Below are 16,962 nucleotides of genomic sequence, written 5' to 3'. Positions count from 1 at the left end.
CTGTCCTGGCCCCAGTGTTGTTTAATGTTTTTATAAATGATCTAGATAAGGAAACTGAAGGTAAAATGATCAAATTTGTAGACAATGCAAAGGATAGCTAACACTATAGAAGACAGAGAAAGGATTCAGAAGGATCTAGATAAGCTTGAACAATGGGCAGCGACTAATAGAATCATATTTAACAGGAAGAAATGCAAGATTCTACATCTGAGCAAGAAAAACAAAAATTACATCTACAGAATGGGAAGAATAGAACTAAGCAACAGCACGTGTGAAAAGACTTGGGTATATTAATGGATCACAGACCGCACATGAGTCAACAGTGTGATGCAGTAGCAAAAAAGGCAAACAGAGTTCTGGGATGTATTAAGAGAAGCATAGAGTCTAGACCACGTGAAGTAATTCTCCCCCTCTACTCCTCGGTCAGGCCTCATCTGGATACTGTGTCCAGTTCTGGGCACCACACTCTAAAAAACACATTGAAAAACAGGAGCAAGTTCAGAGAAGAGCTACGAGGATGGTTAGCGGACTGAGAAGTATGTCTTACGAGGAATGGTTAAGGATCTGAGAATGTTTAGCTGCAAAAAAGGCTAAGAGGAGACTTAGTAGTTGTCTACATATATCTGAGGGTCTGTCACATTGTAGAAGGATCATTATTCTCATCTACCCATGGAAACATGAGAAGCAATGGAGTGAAGCTGAAAGGAGAAGATACAGATTAGATATTAGAAAAAAAAACGTTTTGGCATATAGGGTGATCTATGAGTGGAACAGGCGGCCACGAGAGGTGGTGAGTTCTCCTTCAATGGAAGTCTTCACTCAGAGGCTCCTGCATTGAGTGGGGGGTTGGACAAGATTATCCTGGAGGTCTCTTCCAACTCTAAACATTATTTTGAGTCGTACAATCATAGAATGTTAATGAAGTGCCCTCTGTTATTACATGTACCAGTACCATTTACTGATTTACTTACTGTAGGGTATATGCTCATCATCTTTTTTTTTTTTGTTTTATAATACAAAAGGTATACTTTATTTATGCTGGGCAATGGTATCTCTCATGTACTGATAATACAGAGGGTGTACTCCATAATGCTGAGCTCCGTTTGTGTGTGTATTTTTATATATATATATATATATATATATATATATATATATATATATATATATATATATATATATATATATATATATATATATATATATATATATATATATATGTGTATATGTATGTGTGTGTGTATATGTATGTGTGTGTGTATATATATATATATATATATATATATATATATATAATTACTGTAAAAGTCAGAAGGACGGTAAAACCTAGGATTTACCGGTCAATCTGGACATTCACCGAGCCCGTCGGTAAAAGCTCAAAGTGAAAAGTAAAATTGGACTTTTACCGGTGAAGTCTTGGTAAATGTTAATATTTCTCAACAGCGTTGGTAAAAGTCAGAAATATCTGGTGTGAAGAAGGAACATCTGACTTTAACCAAGCGCAGTTGGTAAATGTGCACACTTACCACGGCTTCTTGGTAAATGTAGCTGAGAAGGGTGTAATAAAAAGTGTAAGCCATTTCTAACGATTAAGGCCTTCATCAGAGTCAGAAATTGCGTTTAGTTAACTTTTACAACCATCATCTGCTGGTCAGAGTCAGAATTCTGTGACTCAAAGTTACTTTTACCAACACATGCTGGTAAATGTAAAGATTTACCGAATCGCCCAGGTAAAAGTCCAAAATCGTTCGTTTATATGGAATACATCTGACTTTTACCAACGCTGTTGAGAAATGTTAACATTTACCAAGACTTCACCGGTAAAAGTCCAATTTTACTTTTCATTTTGAGCTTTTACCGACGGCCTCGGTGAATGTCCAGATTGACCGGTAAATCCTAGGTTTTACCGTCCTTCTGACTTTTACAGTAATATATATATACACAGACCAAAAGCCAAAAGTTTGGATACACCTTCACATTTGAAGATTTTTCTGTATTTTTATGACTATGAAAATTGTACATTCGCACTGAAGGCATCAAAACTATGAATTATCACATGTGGAATTATATACTGAACAAAAAAGTGTGAAACACCTGAAAATATGTCTTATATTCTAGGTTCTTCACAGTAGCCACCTTTTGCTTTGATGGCTGCTTTGCACACTCTTGGCATTCTCTTGATGAGCTGCAAGAAGTAGTCACCGGGAATGGTCTTCCAACAATCTTGAAGGAGTTCCCAGAGATGCTTAGCACTTGTTGGCCCTTTTGCCTTCGCTCTGCGGTCCAGCTCACCCCAAACCATCTCGATTGGGTTCAGGTCTGGTGACTGTGGAGGCCAGGTCATCTGGCGTAGCACCCCATCACTCTCTTCTTGGTCAAATAGCCCTTACACAGCCTGGAGGTGTGTTTGGGGCCATTGTCCTGTTGAAAAATAAATGATGGTCCAACTAAACGCAAACCGGATGGCATAGCATGCCGCTGCAAGATGCTGTGGTAGCCATGCTGGTTCAGTATGCCTTCAATTTTGAATAAATCCCCAACAATGTCACCAGCAAAGCCCCCCCACACCATCACACCTCCTCCTCCATGCTTCACAGTGGGAACCAGGCATGTAGAGTCCATCCGTTCACCTTTTCTGCATTGCACAAAGACACGGTGGTTGGAACCAAAGATCTCAAATTTGGACTCATCAGACCAAAGCACAGATTTCCACTGGTCTAATGTCCATTCCTTGTGTTCTTTAGGCCAAACAAGTCTCTTCTGCTTGTTGCCTGTCCTTAGCAGTGGTTTCCTAGCAGCTATTTTACCATGAAGGCCTGCTGCACAAAGTCTCCTCTTAACAGTTGTTGTAGAGATGTGTCTGCTGCTAGAACTCTGTGTTCCATTGACCTGGTCTCTAATCTGAGCTGCTGTTAACCTGCGATTTCTGAGGCTGGTGACTCTGATAAACTTATCCTCAGAAGCAGAGGTGACTCTTGGTCTTCCTTTCCTGGGGCGGTCCTGATGTGAGCCAATTTCTTTGTAGTGCTTGATTGTTTTTGCCACTGCACTTGGGGACACTTTCAAAGTTTTCCCAATTTTTCGGACTGACTGACCTTCATTTCTTAAAGTAATGATGGCCACTCGATTTTCTTTACTTAGAATTTGTATTATGGCAATAGAAAAACAGCTAACAGTCTATTCAGTAGGACTATCAGCTGTGTATCCACCAGACTTCTGCACAACACAACTGATGGTCCCAACCCCATCTATAAGGCAAGAAATCCCACTTATTAAACCTGACAGGGCACACCTGTGAAGTGAAAACCATTCTTGGTGACTACCTTTTGAAGCTCAACAAGAGAATGCCAAGAGTGTGCAAAGCAGTCATCAAAGCAAAAGGTGGCTACTTTGAAAAATAAATCTTCAAATGAGAAGGTGTGTCCAGACTTTTGGTCTGCATTGCGTGTATGTGTGTGTATATATATATATGTGTGTGTGTGTGTGTGTGTGTATGTATGTGTGTATATATATGTGTGTGTGTGTGTGTGTGTGTGTGTGTGTGTGTGTGTGTGTGTGTGTATGTATGTGTGTGTGTGTGTGTGTGTGTATATATGAGGTGTACATCCGATTGTGACCCTGTTCAGTCTCTCACGATCGTTGGCTTCTTGTAGAGATTTGCACATTGTCTCATCGTCTGGTATTTCTGCTCTTGCTCTGACCCCTGGGCAGGAGACCTGTCTTATCCTTACAATGTTTTATCCTCTTTGAAATTCTGAGCCTTTCTGAGTCTGTGATTGGACGCATTGATGGAACTATCTGAGGGGAAGGGATGTAGTGCAAGGCTCACGGAGGAGGAGAACCACAGCACTGGGCCCACGATGGAGGAGGAAAACGTCGAGACCAGGCCCATGGAGGAGTAGGAGAACACCAGCATCTGGCCCACAGAAGAGAACACCTGCACCGCCCCACGGAGGAGAACACCAGTACCGGACCCATGGAGGAGTAGGAAATCACCAGCACCATACCTACAGAGGAGTAGGAAAGCGCTGGCATCAGGCCCACGGAGAAGTTGGAGAACACCAGCTCCGGGCCAACAGAGGATGGCAACACCTGCACCAGGCTAACTTAGGAGCAGGACACCAGGGCCAGACCCACAGATGAGAAGGAGAACACTAGGGCTGGGCCCACGAAGGAGTAGGAAAACACCGGCACCGAGTCTACAGAGAACACCAACGCCAAGCCCATGGCGAAGTAGGAAAGTATCAGCATCGTGCCCACAGAGGTGGAGGAGAATACCAGCACTGAGCCGACTGAGGAGGAGAACACTAGCATAGGGCCCACTTAGGAGGAGAACACTGGCATCGGGTCTATGGAGAAGGAGAATACTGGCTCCGGGCCTACGGAAGAGTAGAACACTGGGCTGGGATTATCTTTTTAGGGTTCTTAAGGGTTTTGGAGTTATCAGTTTCAGTGGGGTCTCATTATGGGGTCTACAGTATATAAGGATTGATAGAAGCACCCTTAAGAGTAACACTCATATCAGTGATACCAACTATGGGGTCCTTGGGAATGAGGAATGGGATCTGTGTTTGCTTGACGGTGGGGCCTGTGGAGGTTATTCTTGTGAGTGGGGTCTGCGTTTGCTTGGTGGTGGGGCCTGTGGAGGTTATTCTTGTGAGTGGGGTCTGCGTTTGCTTGGTGGTGGGGCCTGTGGAGGTTATTCTTGTGAGTGGGGTCTGCGTTTGCTTGGTGGTGGGGCCTGTGGAGGTTATTCTTGTGAGTGGCGTCTGCGTTTGCTTGGTGGTGGGGCCTGTGGAGGTTATTCTTGTGAGTGGGGTCTGCATTTGCTTTGTGGTGGGGTCTCTGGAGGTTATCCTTGTGAGTGGGGTCTGCGTTTGCTTGGTGGTGGGGCCTGTGGAGGTTATCCTTGTGAGTGGGGCCTGCGTTTGCTCGGCGGTAGGATTCTTGGTTACTATAGCACAATATCACATCTGTCTCTTTTTTTTTTTTTTTTTTTTTAGGACAGGGAAGAATTGCGCAGATCCTCCGTCATCTTGTTCGGGAATCTCACAAAGTTTAGCTCTAGTCGTGGGGGGGAAACTCTGTTCGAGCAGATCCTTAATGGTTTAGTGACGTTACTACTTCACCTGCAGGATCCTAAACCGGATGTGGTGAAGGTAAATGTTGCAGCTTGTGGGGAAGGGGCAGACGATTCTCCTCCATGTTGTCATCCTCAGGTCTTCTGGTTTCCACTCTAGATGGTTGGTGCGTTTTCGGGGGCCTCGCCCTTGTATACTGTAAATCCACAGATCAAAGCTCTTATGGATGATAAATTTCCTATCATCTTATAGATTGACAGAAACGTTATCCACTCAATTGTATTTGACTCAGAGCTTCAGCAGGTAAAAATAAACCCAAGATGTAATATAATATACAGAAGGTCGGCACCTTGCATCCAAAAACATCCCACATAGCATGGGCCACATGTTGCTCTGAAAGGTCTCCATGACCTGATGATGGACAAAAAGCTGCTCTGGAGTCTCCTGGTGATGGCGAAGGACAGCGGGTCATGGCGAGTGTGCCACAGGGGTAAAATGAGCTTACAGCACAAGTGCCACAGAAATAAGATACAGAGGCCACAACGCCATGTCTGTGCAATGTAAACCCGTCATAGAAGAGATCCGACATCACCTGGCCCCCTCGGGTCTGACCTGGTGTTACCTGATCCTGTGTCACTTGCCCTCGCATTACTTGGACCACCGGGTCTGATTCTTAGTTTCTTGGACCCCTCGGGTCTGATCCCGCGTTACTTGGCCCTCCTGGTCAGATTCGGCGTCACTTTGCCCCCGGGTCTGATCTGCCGTTACCTGCCACCAGCCCCCACCCCCCGGGTCTGATCCGGCATTGTCTGGTTAACTATCCACCCCCCCTGGGGGTGATCCGGTGCTACCTGCCCCCCGGGCCTGATCTGGAGTTACCTGGCTCCCGGGTCTGATCTGGCGGTACCTACCACCAGCCCCCCACCCCCTGGGTCTGATCCGGCGTTACCTGGTTAACTGCAACCCCCACCCCACCCCCCACCCCTGTGGGTGATCTGGTGTTACCTGCCCCCCCCCCCGGGCCTGATCCGGTGTTACCTGGCCCCCCCGGGTCTTCTCTTGTTTTGCAGGCCTGTAAGTTTGCTCTACAGATGTGCGCCCCGAATCTGAACAACCAAGGTCTGGCAGATATGTTCACAACCCACCTGCACCCCGATAGAGGACTGCACTTTGGGGAGTTCATGAACGACGTCTGCAAACACCTGGTGAGGAGCTGAGTGTGAGCCAGCAGAGTAGAGACACCCTGCGGTGGGGCAGGGGATTGTCTGCTGTCCTGGTGAGGAACAGTTGCCTTCTTGTGACATTAACCTGTTCTTTTCCAGCTGCTGGGATATCCAGACATGACCTCTCGCCTCATCGAGACCAACATTTCCTACTTCAAGAGCATCTGGCCCGATATCCGAGCAGCTGCCCCATTATTCATTGGTATTTTCTGCCACATTCGTAAATTGTTATATGAAGAGGTCCGCTCCACCCACCACTGGGTGACCTGGACGTAAGCGTGAAGACTGCTCCTCCCTCTACACTTGAGCTTAATGTGTTTTTGTTTTTCATCTCTGCAGGGTTCTTGGTGTTGCACATGCAGCCGGATCAGTGTAAAATGGTTGATTTAGATCATCTGGTGTCATGTAAGTTCCTTGTTATGTGGATGATGAGTTTAATGATCAGTAAGGGTCAGGGCTTCTCCCATAAGTGCTCCCTGTCTGCTTGCACTTGGTCTTATTATTATTTATGTCCACCCTGCCTATTTGCACCTTGTCTTTTTCCATGTCTTGTATGCCTCTCTGCGCTTCGTCTTCCTTTTACCCGTGTGGCCCCCCTGCTCTTGTTCTTCTTCATTTCTTCTCTGCCTGTCAGCACATGGTTTCCCTTGTGTCCTTTCTGCAGGCTTGGGTTTGATTACCCTCTTACTGTTGTCATCCCTGCCTGTCTGTGCTTGGTCTTTCTCTTCCTCCTGTTCTCCTGTCCTGTCTGCGATTGGTCTCTCTGCGCTTTGTCTCCCTCTGTCTCGGGTACTCCCTGCCTGTCTGCGCTCGGTCTCCCTCTTTCTCGGGTGCTCCCTGCCTGTCTGCACTCGGTCTCCCTCTTTCTCGGGTGCTCCCTGCCTGTCTGCACTCGGTCTCCCTCTTTCTCGTCTGCTGCTTGCTTGACTGGACTCGGTCTCTTCCTCGGGTGCTCCCTGCCTGTCTGCGCTCGGTCTCCTTCTTTCTCGGGTGCTCCCTGCCTGTCTGCACTCGTTCTCCCTCTTCCTTGAGTGCTCCCTGTCTGCACTCAGTGTCCCTCTTTCTCGGATGCTCACTGCCTGTCTGCGCTCGGTCTTCCTCTTTCTCGGGTGCTCCCTGCCTGTCTGTGCTCTGTCTCCCTCTTCCTTGTGTGTGCACTGTCTGTCTGTGCTCGGTCTCCCTCTTTCTCGGGTGCTCCCTGCTGGTCTGCGCTCGGTCTCCCTCTTTCTCGGGTGCTCCCTGCCTGTCTGCACTCGTTCTCCCTCTTCCTTGGGTGCTCATTGCCTGTCTGCACTCGGTCTCCCTCTTCCTTGTGTGTTCCCTGCCGGTCTGCGCTCGGTCTCCCTCTTCCTTGTGTGCTCCCTGCCTGTCTGTGCTCGGTCTCCCTCTTCCTTGTGTGCTCCCTGCCTGTCTGTGCTGTGTCTCCCTCTTCCTTGTGTGTTCCCTGCTGGTCTGTGCTCGGTCTCCCTCTTTCTCGGGTGCTTCCTGGCTGTCTGTGCTCTGTCTCCCTCTTCCTTGTGTGTGCACTGTCTGTCTGTGCTCGGTCTCCCTCTTTCTCGGGTGCTCCCTGCTGGTCTGCGCTCGGTCTCCCTCTTTCTCGGGTGCTCCCTGCCTGTCTGCACTCGTTCTCCCTCTTCCTTGGGTGCTCATTGCCTGTCTGCACTCGGTCTCCCTCTTCCTTGTGTGTTCCCTGCCGGTCTGCGCTCGGTCTCCCTCTTCCTTGTGTGCTCCCTGCCTGTCTGTGCTCGGTCTCCCTCTTTCTTGGGTGCTCCCTGCCTGTCTGTGCTGTGTCTCCCTCTTCCTTGTGTGTTCCCTGCTGGTCTGTGCTCGGTCTCCCTCTTTCTCGGGTGCTTCCTGGCTGTCTGTGCTCGGTCTCCCTCTTTCTCGGGTGCTTCCTGGCTGTCTGTGCTCGGTCTCCCTCTTTCTTGTGTGTTCCCTGCCAGTCTGCGCTCGGTCTCCTTCTTTCTCGGGTGCTCCCTGCCTGTCTGTGCTGTGTCTCCCTCTTCCTTGTGTGTTCCCTGCTGGTCTGTGCTCGGTCTCCCTCTTTCTCGGGTGCTTCCTGGCTGTCTGTGCTCGGTTTCCCTCTTTCTTGTGTGTTCCCTGCCAGTCTGCGCTCGGTCTCCTTCTTTCTCGGGTGCTCCCTGCCTGTCTGTGCTCTGTCTCCCTCTTCCTTGTGTGTGCACTGTCTGTCTGCGCTCGGTCTTCCTCTTTCTGGGGTGCTCATTGCCAGTCTGCGCTCGGTCTCCCTCTTCCTTGTGTGTTCCCTGCCGGTCTGCGCTCGGTCTCCCTCTTTCTAGGGTGCTCCCTGCCTGTCTGTGCTGTGTCTCCCTCTTCCTTGTGTGTTCCCTGCTGGTCTGTGCTCGGTCTCCCTCTTTCTCGGGTGCTTCCTGGCTGTCTGTGCTGTGTCTCCCTCTTCCTTGTGTGTTCCCTGCCGGTCTGCGCTCGGTCTCCTTCTTTCTCGGGTGCTCCCTGCCTGTCTGTGCTCCATCTCCCTCTTCCTTGTGTGTTCCCTGCTGGTCTGCGCTCGGTCTTCCTCTTTCTCGGCTGCTCATTGTCTCTGTGCTCGGTCTCCCTCTTTCTCGGGTGTTCCCTGCTGGTCTGCGCTCAGTCTCCCTCTTTCTCGGGTGCTCCCTGCCTGTCTGTGCTCTGTCTCCCTCGGGTGCTCCCTGCCTGTCTGCACTCGTTCTCCCTCTTCCTTGAGTGCTCCCTGTCTGCACTCAGTGTCCCTCTTTCTCTGGGTGCTCCCTGCCTGTCTGTGCTCTGTCTCCCTCTTCCTTGTGTGTTCCCTGCTGGTCTGTGCTCGGTCTCCCTCTTTCTCGGGTGCTCCCTGCCTGTCTGTGCTCTGTCTCCCTCTTCCTTGTGTGTTCCCTGCCTGTCTGTGCTCTGTCTCCCTCTTTCTCAGGTGCTCATTGTCTGTCTGTGCTCGGTCTCCCTCTTTCTCGGGTGCTCCCTGCCTGTCTGTGCTCTGTCTCCCTCTTCCTTGTGTGTTCCCTGCCTGTCTGTGCTCTGTCTCCCTCTTTCTCAGGTGCTCATTGTCTGTCTGTGCTCGGTCTCCCTCTTTCTCGGGTGCTCCCTGCCTGTCTGTGCTCGGTCTCCCTCTTTCTCGGGTGCTCATTGTCTGTCTGTGCTCGGTCTCCCTCTTTCTCGGGTGCTCCCTGCCTGTCTGTGCTCTGTCTCCCTCTTCCTTGTGTGTTCCCTGCCTGTCTGTGCTCTGTCTCCCTCTTTCTCAGGTGCTCATTGTCTGTCTGTGCTCGGTCTCCCTCTTTCTCGGGTGCTCCCTGCCTGTCTGTGCTCTGTCTCCCTCTTTCTGGGGTGCTCATTGTCTGTCTGTGCTCAGTCTCACTCTTTCTCGGGTGCTCCCTGGCTGCATTGGTCTTTCTATGACTTATACCCTTCATCAGAGGCAGGAGCTGTGCAGTGAGGCCGGGAGGACACACGCTGCAGATCCAAGGTGTGGATTATATGCAGCAGGAGGACTTGGAGGGTTGTAGTCTGCATAGATATGTTATCCTCTTCTCTGTGACTCCTGTTGTGGGCGCTGCTCTTCTATGTCTCCCATCCTCAGCACATTGCCTGATGTATAGCAGGATCTGGTGGGTCATCATTCATCTTTATGGCCTGTGTCTGATTACCGGGACGCTGCTGTTTTCCTTCCTCTATTGCTGTGATCAGCTGAGCAGCTTCCAGGATAAGGAGATTTACAGCTGTGTAACCTGCTCCTCTGTCCCCCGGGAGTCCACGCTTTGACTGCGGGGGCAGGAGGAAGCACCATGATCTCATTAGGCCGTCTGTCCTGCTAACGTGCAGACGGATCTCTCCGAGAGCTTCCCATAGGGTCCCATGTAAACAGCTACTGGAAGTAACGCTGCCCAGAGAGCGAGCCGGGCCCTGCGCCAAGGACAGAGAGCAGGGGGTGTAATAGGAGAGACAGGCGGAGAACCACTGACTGCCAAATCCCCAACACAAAGTGCGGGGAAGGGGCGTCCAGGAGGAAGAATAAGGCCAAGCTGTAGGTGATCGCACCGTCTGAATTACGGCTGCTAGTGTTCTTTGTAACTTTTATTCTGCTGTTCCTGGTCTGGAGCGAACGCCAAAAAGAGCAGTTTTTAGGGAAAAGAAAACAATTAGCAAAGAGAGGATGGGTGATCGTCCGTAACAGTCTAAACTTCATGAGGGGAAGTCTTCCAATCCGGGGAAAATACTTTGTTCTCATGAAATTCTAGGCCAGTGTCTGCGGCTGTACGACAGAATTAAGAACCCCGTATTCTCAGATTGCAGTTATTGATGGGGACACACCAGCTCTCCTGCCTGCTCACAGCAGTGCAGCCTCAGACTTTGGCCCTGGACTTTCACACTTTTCTACAGCTCTTCTGGATGGCTGATTGACGACTCGCCTCCTCCCTGTGAGCAGATTCTCTGTGGTAGACCTTCCTTGCTGACTGTCTTCTCTTTCCAGCTCTCATCGTCTTGTTGAAGGATCCAGTACCGCCTGTGCGCATGAAAGCTTCGGAGACCATGGGCCGCTTGGTGAAGTTTGTCTGAGAATAGCACTATTCCACCCATGGTCTTCACTGCTCCGGAGAGGAGTCCGGAGCCCCGAACGTTCGTCACCAGCATGAGCTGTCCCACGTGTCCTCGTCTTGTCTGTTACATCCTGCACCTGACCGGAAGGTTGGAGACCAGCAACCTCATGTTTTCGCTAATGGTTATGGACTTGTTGCAATAAAGACTCTGGTTGCCAGTCCCAGAGATGCCGCTCCAGGTCTTGAACTCTGCAGTCGTCCACGTTTTGAGTCCTCCATGTTTTGTGTAGGTTTCTCGCTGGGGTGTGTATATTTGGCTGTGTCTACGGTTCTGTATATTTTGGGCTCATGGGACTTTTTCTATTGTGGCTGTGGGGGCATCAAAAATAAGACTATTTTCACTATGACTGAGTCGTGAATTAACCTGGACTGCTTTGATGTGGAAGATTGAATGCTGCGGGACTATGGCGCTGGGATTTTAAATGTTTCTTAGCTCTGTGAACTCCTGCACTTTTCCTTTCTCACAAAAATGGCATCACATTCAGACTTGTGGGTTTGTGTTTCCATCATGTAGGAAACTATTGCAGTTGTGATTTTGTATAGAGGGCAATGCTTCTGAAGAAAGGGCCAGCTACCCATGATAGCAATGCGGAGAGTGTAGGTGCTGCTGCACCTTTCTGGGGGGACATTTCACCTGTTGGTTCCTACGAGGAAAGCTCTGAGCAGAGGGTAGAACTTACTAGAGATTTCTTCTCAATAAGAGATTGCTCAGAGCCCTGCCACCAATCAGCCATGAGCCAAACGAGGACAAGATAGACCTGGACACAGATCCTTTGAGCGAACCTTAGGCTACTTTCACACTAGCGTCGGGCCGAGGTCACCGACGCTAGCGTTGTCTCCGCCGCACGAGGGCAGCGGATGCATTTTTCCAGCACATCCGCTGCCCCATTGTGAGGTGCGGGGAGGTGGGGGCGGAGTTCCGGCCGCGCATGCGCGGTCGGAAAAAGCGGACCGTCGGGAGCAAAAAACGTTTTTTGCTCCCGACGGTCCGCCACAACACGGCGCAACCGTCGCACAACGGTTGCGACGTGTGTCAATGCGTCGCTAATGTTAGTCAATGCAGAAAAAACGCATCCTGCAATCACTTTTGCAGGATGCGTTTTTTCAACCAAATGACGCATAGCGACGTGCAGTGCACGACGCTAGTGATGAAGAGGCCTAAGGCTATTTTCACACTAGTCCGTCGGTACGGGCCGTCGCAAACCATCGGCCTGACGGACAGTGTGTTAATTAATCACAACGTGGGCAGCGGATGCAGTCTTACGACGCATCCGCTGCCCAGTGTGATGAGCGGGGAGGAGGGGGCGGAGTTCCAGCCGCACATGCGCAGTTGGAAAAAGCGGAACCGACGGACCAAAAAACGTTACATGTAACTTTTTTTGTGCCGACGGTCCGCCAAAACACGATGCATCTGTCGCATGACAGATGTGACGTGTGGCACTCCGTCGCTATGTATAAGTCTATAGGAGAAAAAACCGCATCCTGCAGACAACTTAGTAGGATGCGTTTCTTCTACATAACGACGCATTGTGACGTGCGTCGAACGACGCTAGTGTGAAAGTAGCCTTAGTCTTCCTCTTTAGCTTGTCCCTGCTCCTTGTCTTTGTACAGATGCTCAGCTATTACAATTTTTCTGTCCTCCTAGACTACTGGTCATTAGAAACTGTATCTCAACCATCACAGATTTACATTGGCCTAGGATTTGCCTTCAACGAAGGACATTAGTTTTGGGCAATGGAACAATTACTGCGGTCTTTCTAGTCTGGGTTTTGACTGAGCGGTCTACATCTCCTCATTCGATCTTCCGTTGGCTTCATTGTGACACAGACCTGCCATCCATGGTTAAACTTCTGTGATTTGTACTCCATCCATGAGGTACAGATTTTTCGGTGTAATCTGCAGTCCGGACCTCAAAAGATGGGATAGGTAATCCGGTTTCTTTCAGTAAGATGCAGATACTTTGGCCGACAGCCAACTCTCACAAGAGTGCTCATTCCGCCGGCTACACATTGTTCTCTGTAAGCAATCCATCGACACTCACATCTCCGGCAACTTCTCAGGAACAATGACGTGATCGAGATCAGGTGTCGGTCGCCAACTTATATGGTAGATCATGGATACTGGCAGGTCTGGCTTACTAATGTGTATGGGATCTGGTGACATCTGTGTCTCCACTGCTGGGATGCAGCGAGCTATGGGCTCCTTCGATGAGATGTGGATCTGTCAGGCTGTGATGGTTAAGGCCTCTTCGAAAAGCTGTCGGACTGCGGTGATTTGAGTTCTTTCATGAGACGCAGATGTGTCTGTCTACAGTGAGTTGGATGTCTTCAACGGAATGTGGATCCATCGGTCTGTGGTGAACTGGGCTCCTTCGATGAATGATCTGGATGAACTCTTTTTACATCAGATATCTCATCAAAAAAGTATGACCTGGTGATCATGGGAGATGTTAACTATCCAGATAATTGTTGGGAATCTCAGGCAAAAGTACTGGGTCCAGAAAATTCTTCTCTTGCTGACAACTTTATCTTTCAAAAGGTAGTAAAAAGAACAAGAGGATTAGAAATGAGCGAATTTGCTCAGGTTCCCTCTTAGGGTATGTTTCCACGTTCAGGATTGCATCAGTCTTTGGTCAGGATTTTATGCAAGTAAAATCCTGACCAAAACTGCACCTGAGGTCACTGGCAGGTCACCTGTGGTGTACCTGCGTGTTTTGCTCATAGTAGCAACATGCAGCGTTTTGAAAAAACGCACAACGCATGCGTTTTTAAACGCATAGTGGAGTCTGGATTTCATAAAATCCCATCCACTATGCTGTAACATCTGGACGCTGCGTTTTTGACGCAGCAGAAAAACGCAGCGTCAAAAACGCAGCGTTTCCTGAACGTGGAAACATACCCTTAGGCTTCTTTTACACTTACCTTGATTTTGCATCCCGTTTTTGCAGCCCCAATAGATTTCTATGGGGCCGCAAAAACATAGAAAGAAGGAATATAAACCAGCTCACCCGTGATGCATAAACCAATCTTCAGGAGCACGGACCCGCTGTGTCCAGGCGTATAGAATCCAAAAAAGTAAAGAATGTCCAGCTTCACCCAATCCGTAAAAAAGAGTTTTCTTTATTCACAAACTTTTAAGCATAGAGGATACAGACTTCAGCACGAGCCATATGGGTAAGAATCTCAACGCGTTTCTGGAGACTAAGCTCCCTTAATCATGACCATCTTAATCTTACCCATATGGCTCGTGCTGAAGTCTGTATCCTCTATGCTTAAGTTTGTGAATAAAGAAAACTCTTTTTTACGGATTCGGTGAAGCTGGACATTCTTTTCTTTTTTGGATTCTATACGGCCGCAAAAACAGGCTGCAATAATTCCACAGAGCGCCATATGGCTTTGAAAAAATATCGAGCCTGCTTGCTGAATAAGCTGCAGAGGAAACCCGGCTTCCTGGATAGCACCGACTGATCAGCCGATCGGTGCAGCTGCATGTGTTGCAGCTGTGTGACAGTCACGACACATGCATGGAGAGCCCAACAAACATGCATGCGTCAGGACTGTGACACAGCCGCGACACATGCAGCTGCGGCGACGATCAGCTGGTGCGACACAGGAACCCGGGTTCCCTCTGCAGCTTATTCAGCAAGTACTATAGCTTGCCAAATAAGAGGGAACCCAAGCAAATTTGCTCATCTCTAAAGAGTATCTGCAATCTTGGACCTAATTCTTACCAACAGCGAGGAAATGGTTGAGGAAGTAAAAGGAGGCTGGGAAATTAGGAGGCAGTAATCCTCGAATTTTGGATTACAAGAGGAAGAAAACCAGCGATAACTCAGACTTTAAGGTTGTACTTCAGAATAGCAGACTTTAATGGACTCAGAAAGAAAGATTGTAGGAAAGGTCCAATGGCCGGATGTTCTAAAGGGCAGAAATGACCAAGAGGGATGGGAGATTTTACGTAATGAAATTCTCAATGCACAATAGGTAACAATCCCGAAAAGAAGGAAGAATTGGAAGCATTAAAGAGACCAGGATGCATGAATACAGAACTTATCACTTGTTAAAAAGGAAAAAAGAAATGTGTATCAAATGGAAAGAGGGTGACATATCTAAAGAAGAATACAGCCCCTGGCAAGAATTATGGAATCACCGGCCTTGGAGGATCTTCATTCAGTTGTTCATTTTTGTAGAAAAAATGCCGATCACAGACATGGCACAAAACTAAAGTCATTTCAAATGACAACTCTCTGGCTTTAAGAAACACTAAAAGAAATCAAGAACAAAAAATGTGGTAGTCAGTGATGGTTACTTTTTTAACCAAGCATAGGGAAAAAATGATGGAATCACTCAGTTCTGAGGAAAAAAAATCATTGCCACCGGCATGTATCACTAATATTACCAGCCCATTGGCCCACCTGGAGATGTGGACTATCTCCGGGAACACATGTTGCCATTGGCACCCTCTGATATCTCTCCAGTTGATCACAAGTCTCGGGAAGTCTAGATTTTTCCCCTTGGTCGAATCTCGGCTCTTTTTGCCACACAGTACATACGAGTGACCTAATACCCAAACTGCAGGCTTACTGACGCGTGTAAGAGACAGAATGTGGTACTTCTGCAAATCAGGTCTTATATATCTGGCGAAGCATGCAAATTTCCAACGACCTTATCTCTGCACTTCGGCCTCCAATACTCCTGCCCTAGCTGCTTTGGTGGCTGCCCCGATTCGGAAAGAATGCGTTATGTATTCCTTTGGGTTAGTGCCAGTTTTTGATAAGCACTGCTTGTAAATTGCCTGAAATTGATTCATGGTAAGAGGGGACCCGTCAGAGAGAAAAAAATCTGCTTGTGTGTCTTATTACCACGTAATGACTATTTTTAGTGGGCATGCTGGACCATTAGATGAGTTCACCAGGACCCACGTGTCCCTACCGGCGGGATCGCACTTGGATTTACGCACACGAAGGCGCAGAGCTTCTTTGCATATGACTAAGTCCTCGTTGATCAAACTGCCTTCTGATGCAGTTTTTGACAGCGGCTACAATTTGCTAATGTGCAGCCATAGGTGATAGCAAAGGCTGATGATGAGGATCGCCTCGTATTGTGAATTGCGTACTGATGGGGATATAGAAATAATGTCATGCAATAATCTTAATGAAATGGGTCGCCGACATTCCTGGCTCAGTTGAAGCCTTTTCCAGCCTTTAATAGCTTGTTTGATGAAAAAGAACTTCGTAACATCCACCCACCCCATTAGTTGAAAGGAAAAGACTATTCCGGATAATTTCCGTTGCGTTGATGTACCCGACACGCCCCTCTTTGAGCCGAAGCAAAAATGCCGATAACAGTTCACATCTTGCTCGGTCGTACATATGGCCTACCATGAATTAGGGAGCACCACCCTTCCCAAGCCTAAGGCTACTTTCACACTAGCATTTTTTTCAATATGTCGCACTGCGTCGTTTTGGCAAAAAAACGCATCCTGCAAAAGTGCTTGCAGGATGCATTTTTTTCCCATTGACTAACATTAGCGACGCATTGACACACGTCGCAACCGTCGTGCTGTGGCGGTCCGCCGGGTGCAAAAAAAGTTACATGTAACGTTTTTTGCTGCCGACGGTCCGCTTTTTGCGACCGCGCATGCGCGGCCGGAACTCCGCCCCCACCTCCCCGCACCTCACAATGGGGCAGCGGATGCGCTGGAAAAATGCAGCCGCTGCCCCCATTGTGCGGCGCAGAGAACGCTAGCGTCGGTAACCTCGGCCCGACGCACTGCGACGGGCCGAGCCCGACGCTAGTGTGAAAGTAGCCTTACCATAGACCTGACCAGTAGCCGGTGTAACGGACGCACAGATTAATGGCATCAGTGATTGGCCACTGTGTCCTAGAGGGAAGGAGGACACTGGTAACCTGATGGTTGCGCATTGGGAAGGTCTTTGAAGGCCTGCCAATGGGACGATAACAGTGAGTTAATGAGATTATGGTCTACATCTGCCACTAATCTAGCTCAGCACTAAATGTTGATTTTCAAGCATAGTAGTACTAGCCCATGTAAGAGAGCGAGTACGGGCGTCGACGC

At 48.8% G+C, this 16,962-nt stretch overlaps 1 protein-coding gene across 3 annotated transcripts in view; it reads left to right on the top strand.

Moving 5' to 3' along the window:
• Nucleotides 1-11,370, top strand: part of MROH1 (maestro heat like repeat family member 1) — a 190,050-nt gene extending 178,680 nt beyond the window's left edge. For all 3 annotated transcript variants that reach the window (XM_077271559.1, XM_077271557.1, XM_077271558.1), the window contains 5 exons: nt 5,001-5,156; nt 6,149-6,283; nt 6,401-6,503; nt 6,641-6,706; nt 10,758-11,370. In XM_077271559.1, coding sequence (XP_077127674.1) covers nt 5,001-5,156; nt 6,149-6,283; nt 6,401-6,503; nt 6,641-6,706; nt 10,758-10,843 — 546 coding nt within the window. In that variant the 3' untranslated portion in view covers nt 10,844-11,370. The remainder of the gene's footprint in view (nt 1-5,000; nt 5,157-6,148; nt 6,284-6,400; nt 6,504-6,640; nt 6,707-10,757) is intronic.
• Nucleotides 11,371-16,962: the final 5,592 nt, after the last annotated feature.

Source organism: Ranitomeya variabilis, chromosome 6 (assembly GCF_051348905.1).
Source record: "Ranitomeya variabilis isolate aRanVar5 chromosome 6, aRanVar5.hap1, whole genome shotgun sequence".
Classification (NCBI taxonomy): domain Eukaryota; kingdom Metazoa; phylum Chordata; class Amphibia; order Anura; family Dendrobatidae; genus Ranitomeya; species Ranitomeya variabilis.
This window is presented reverse-complemented; position numbering and strand designations above follow the sequence as displayed.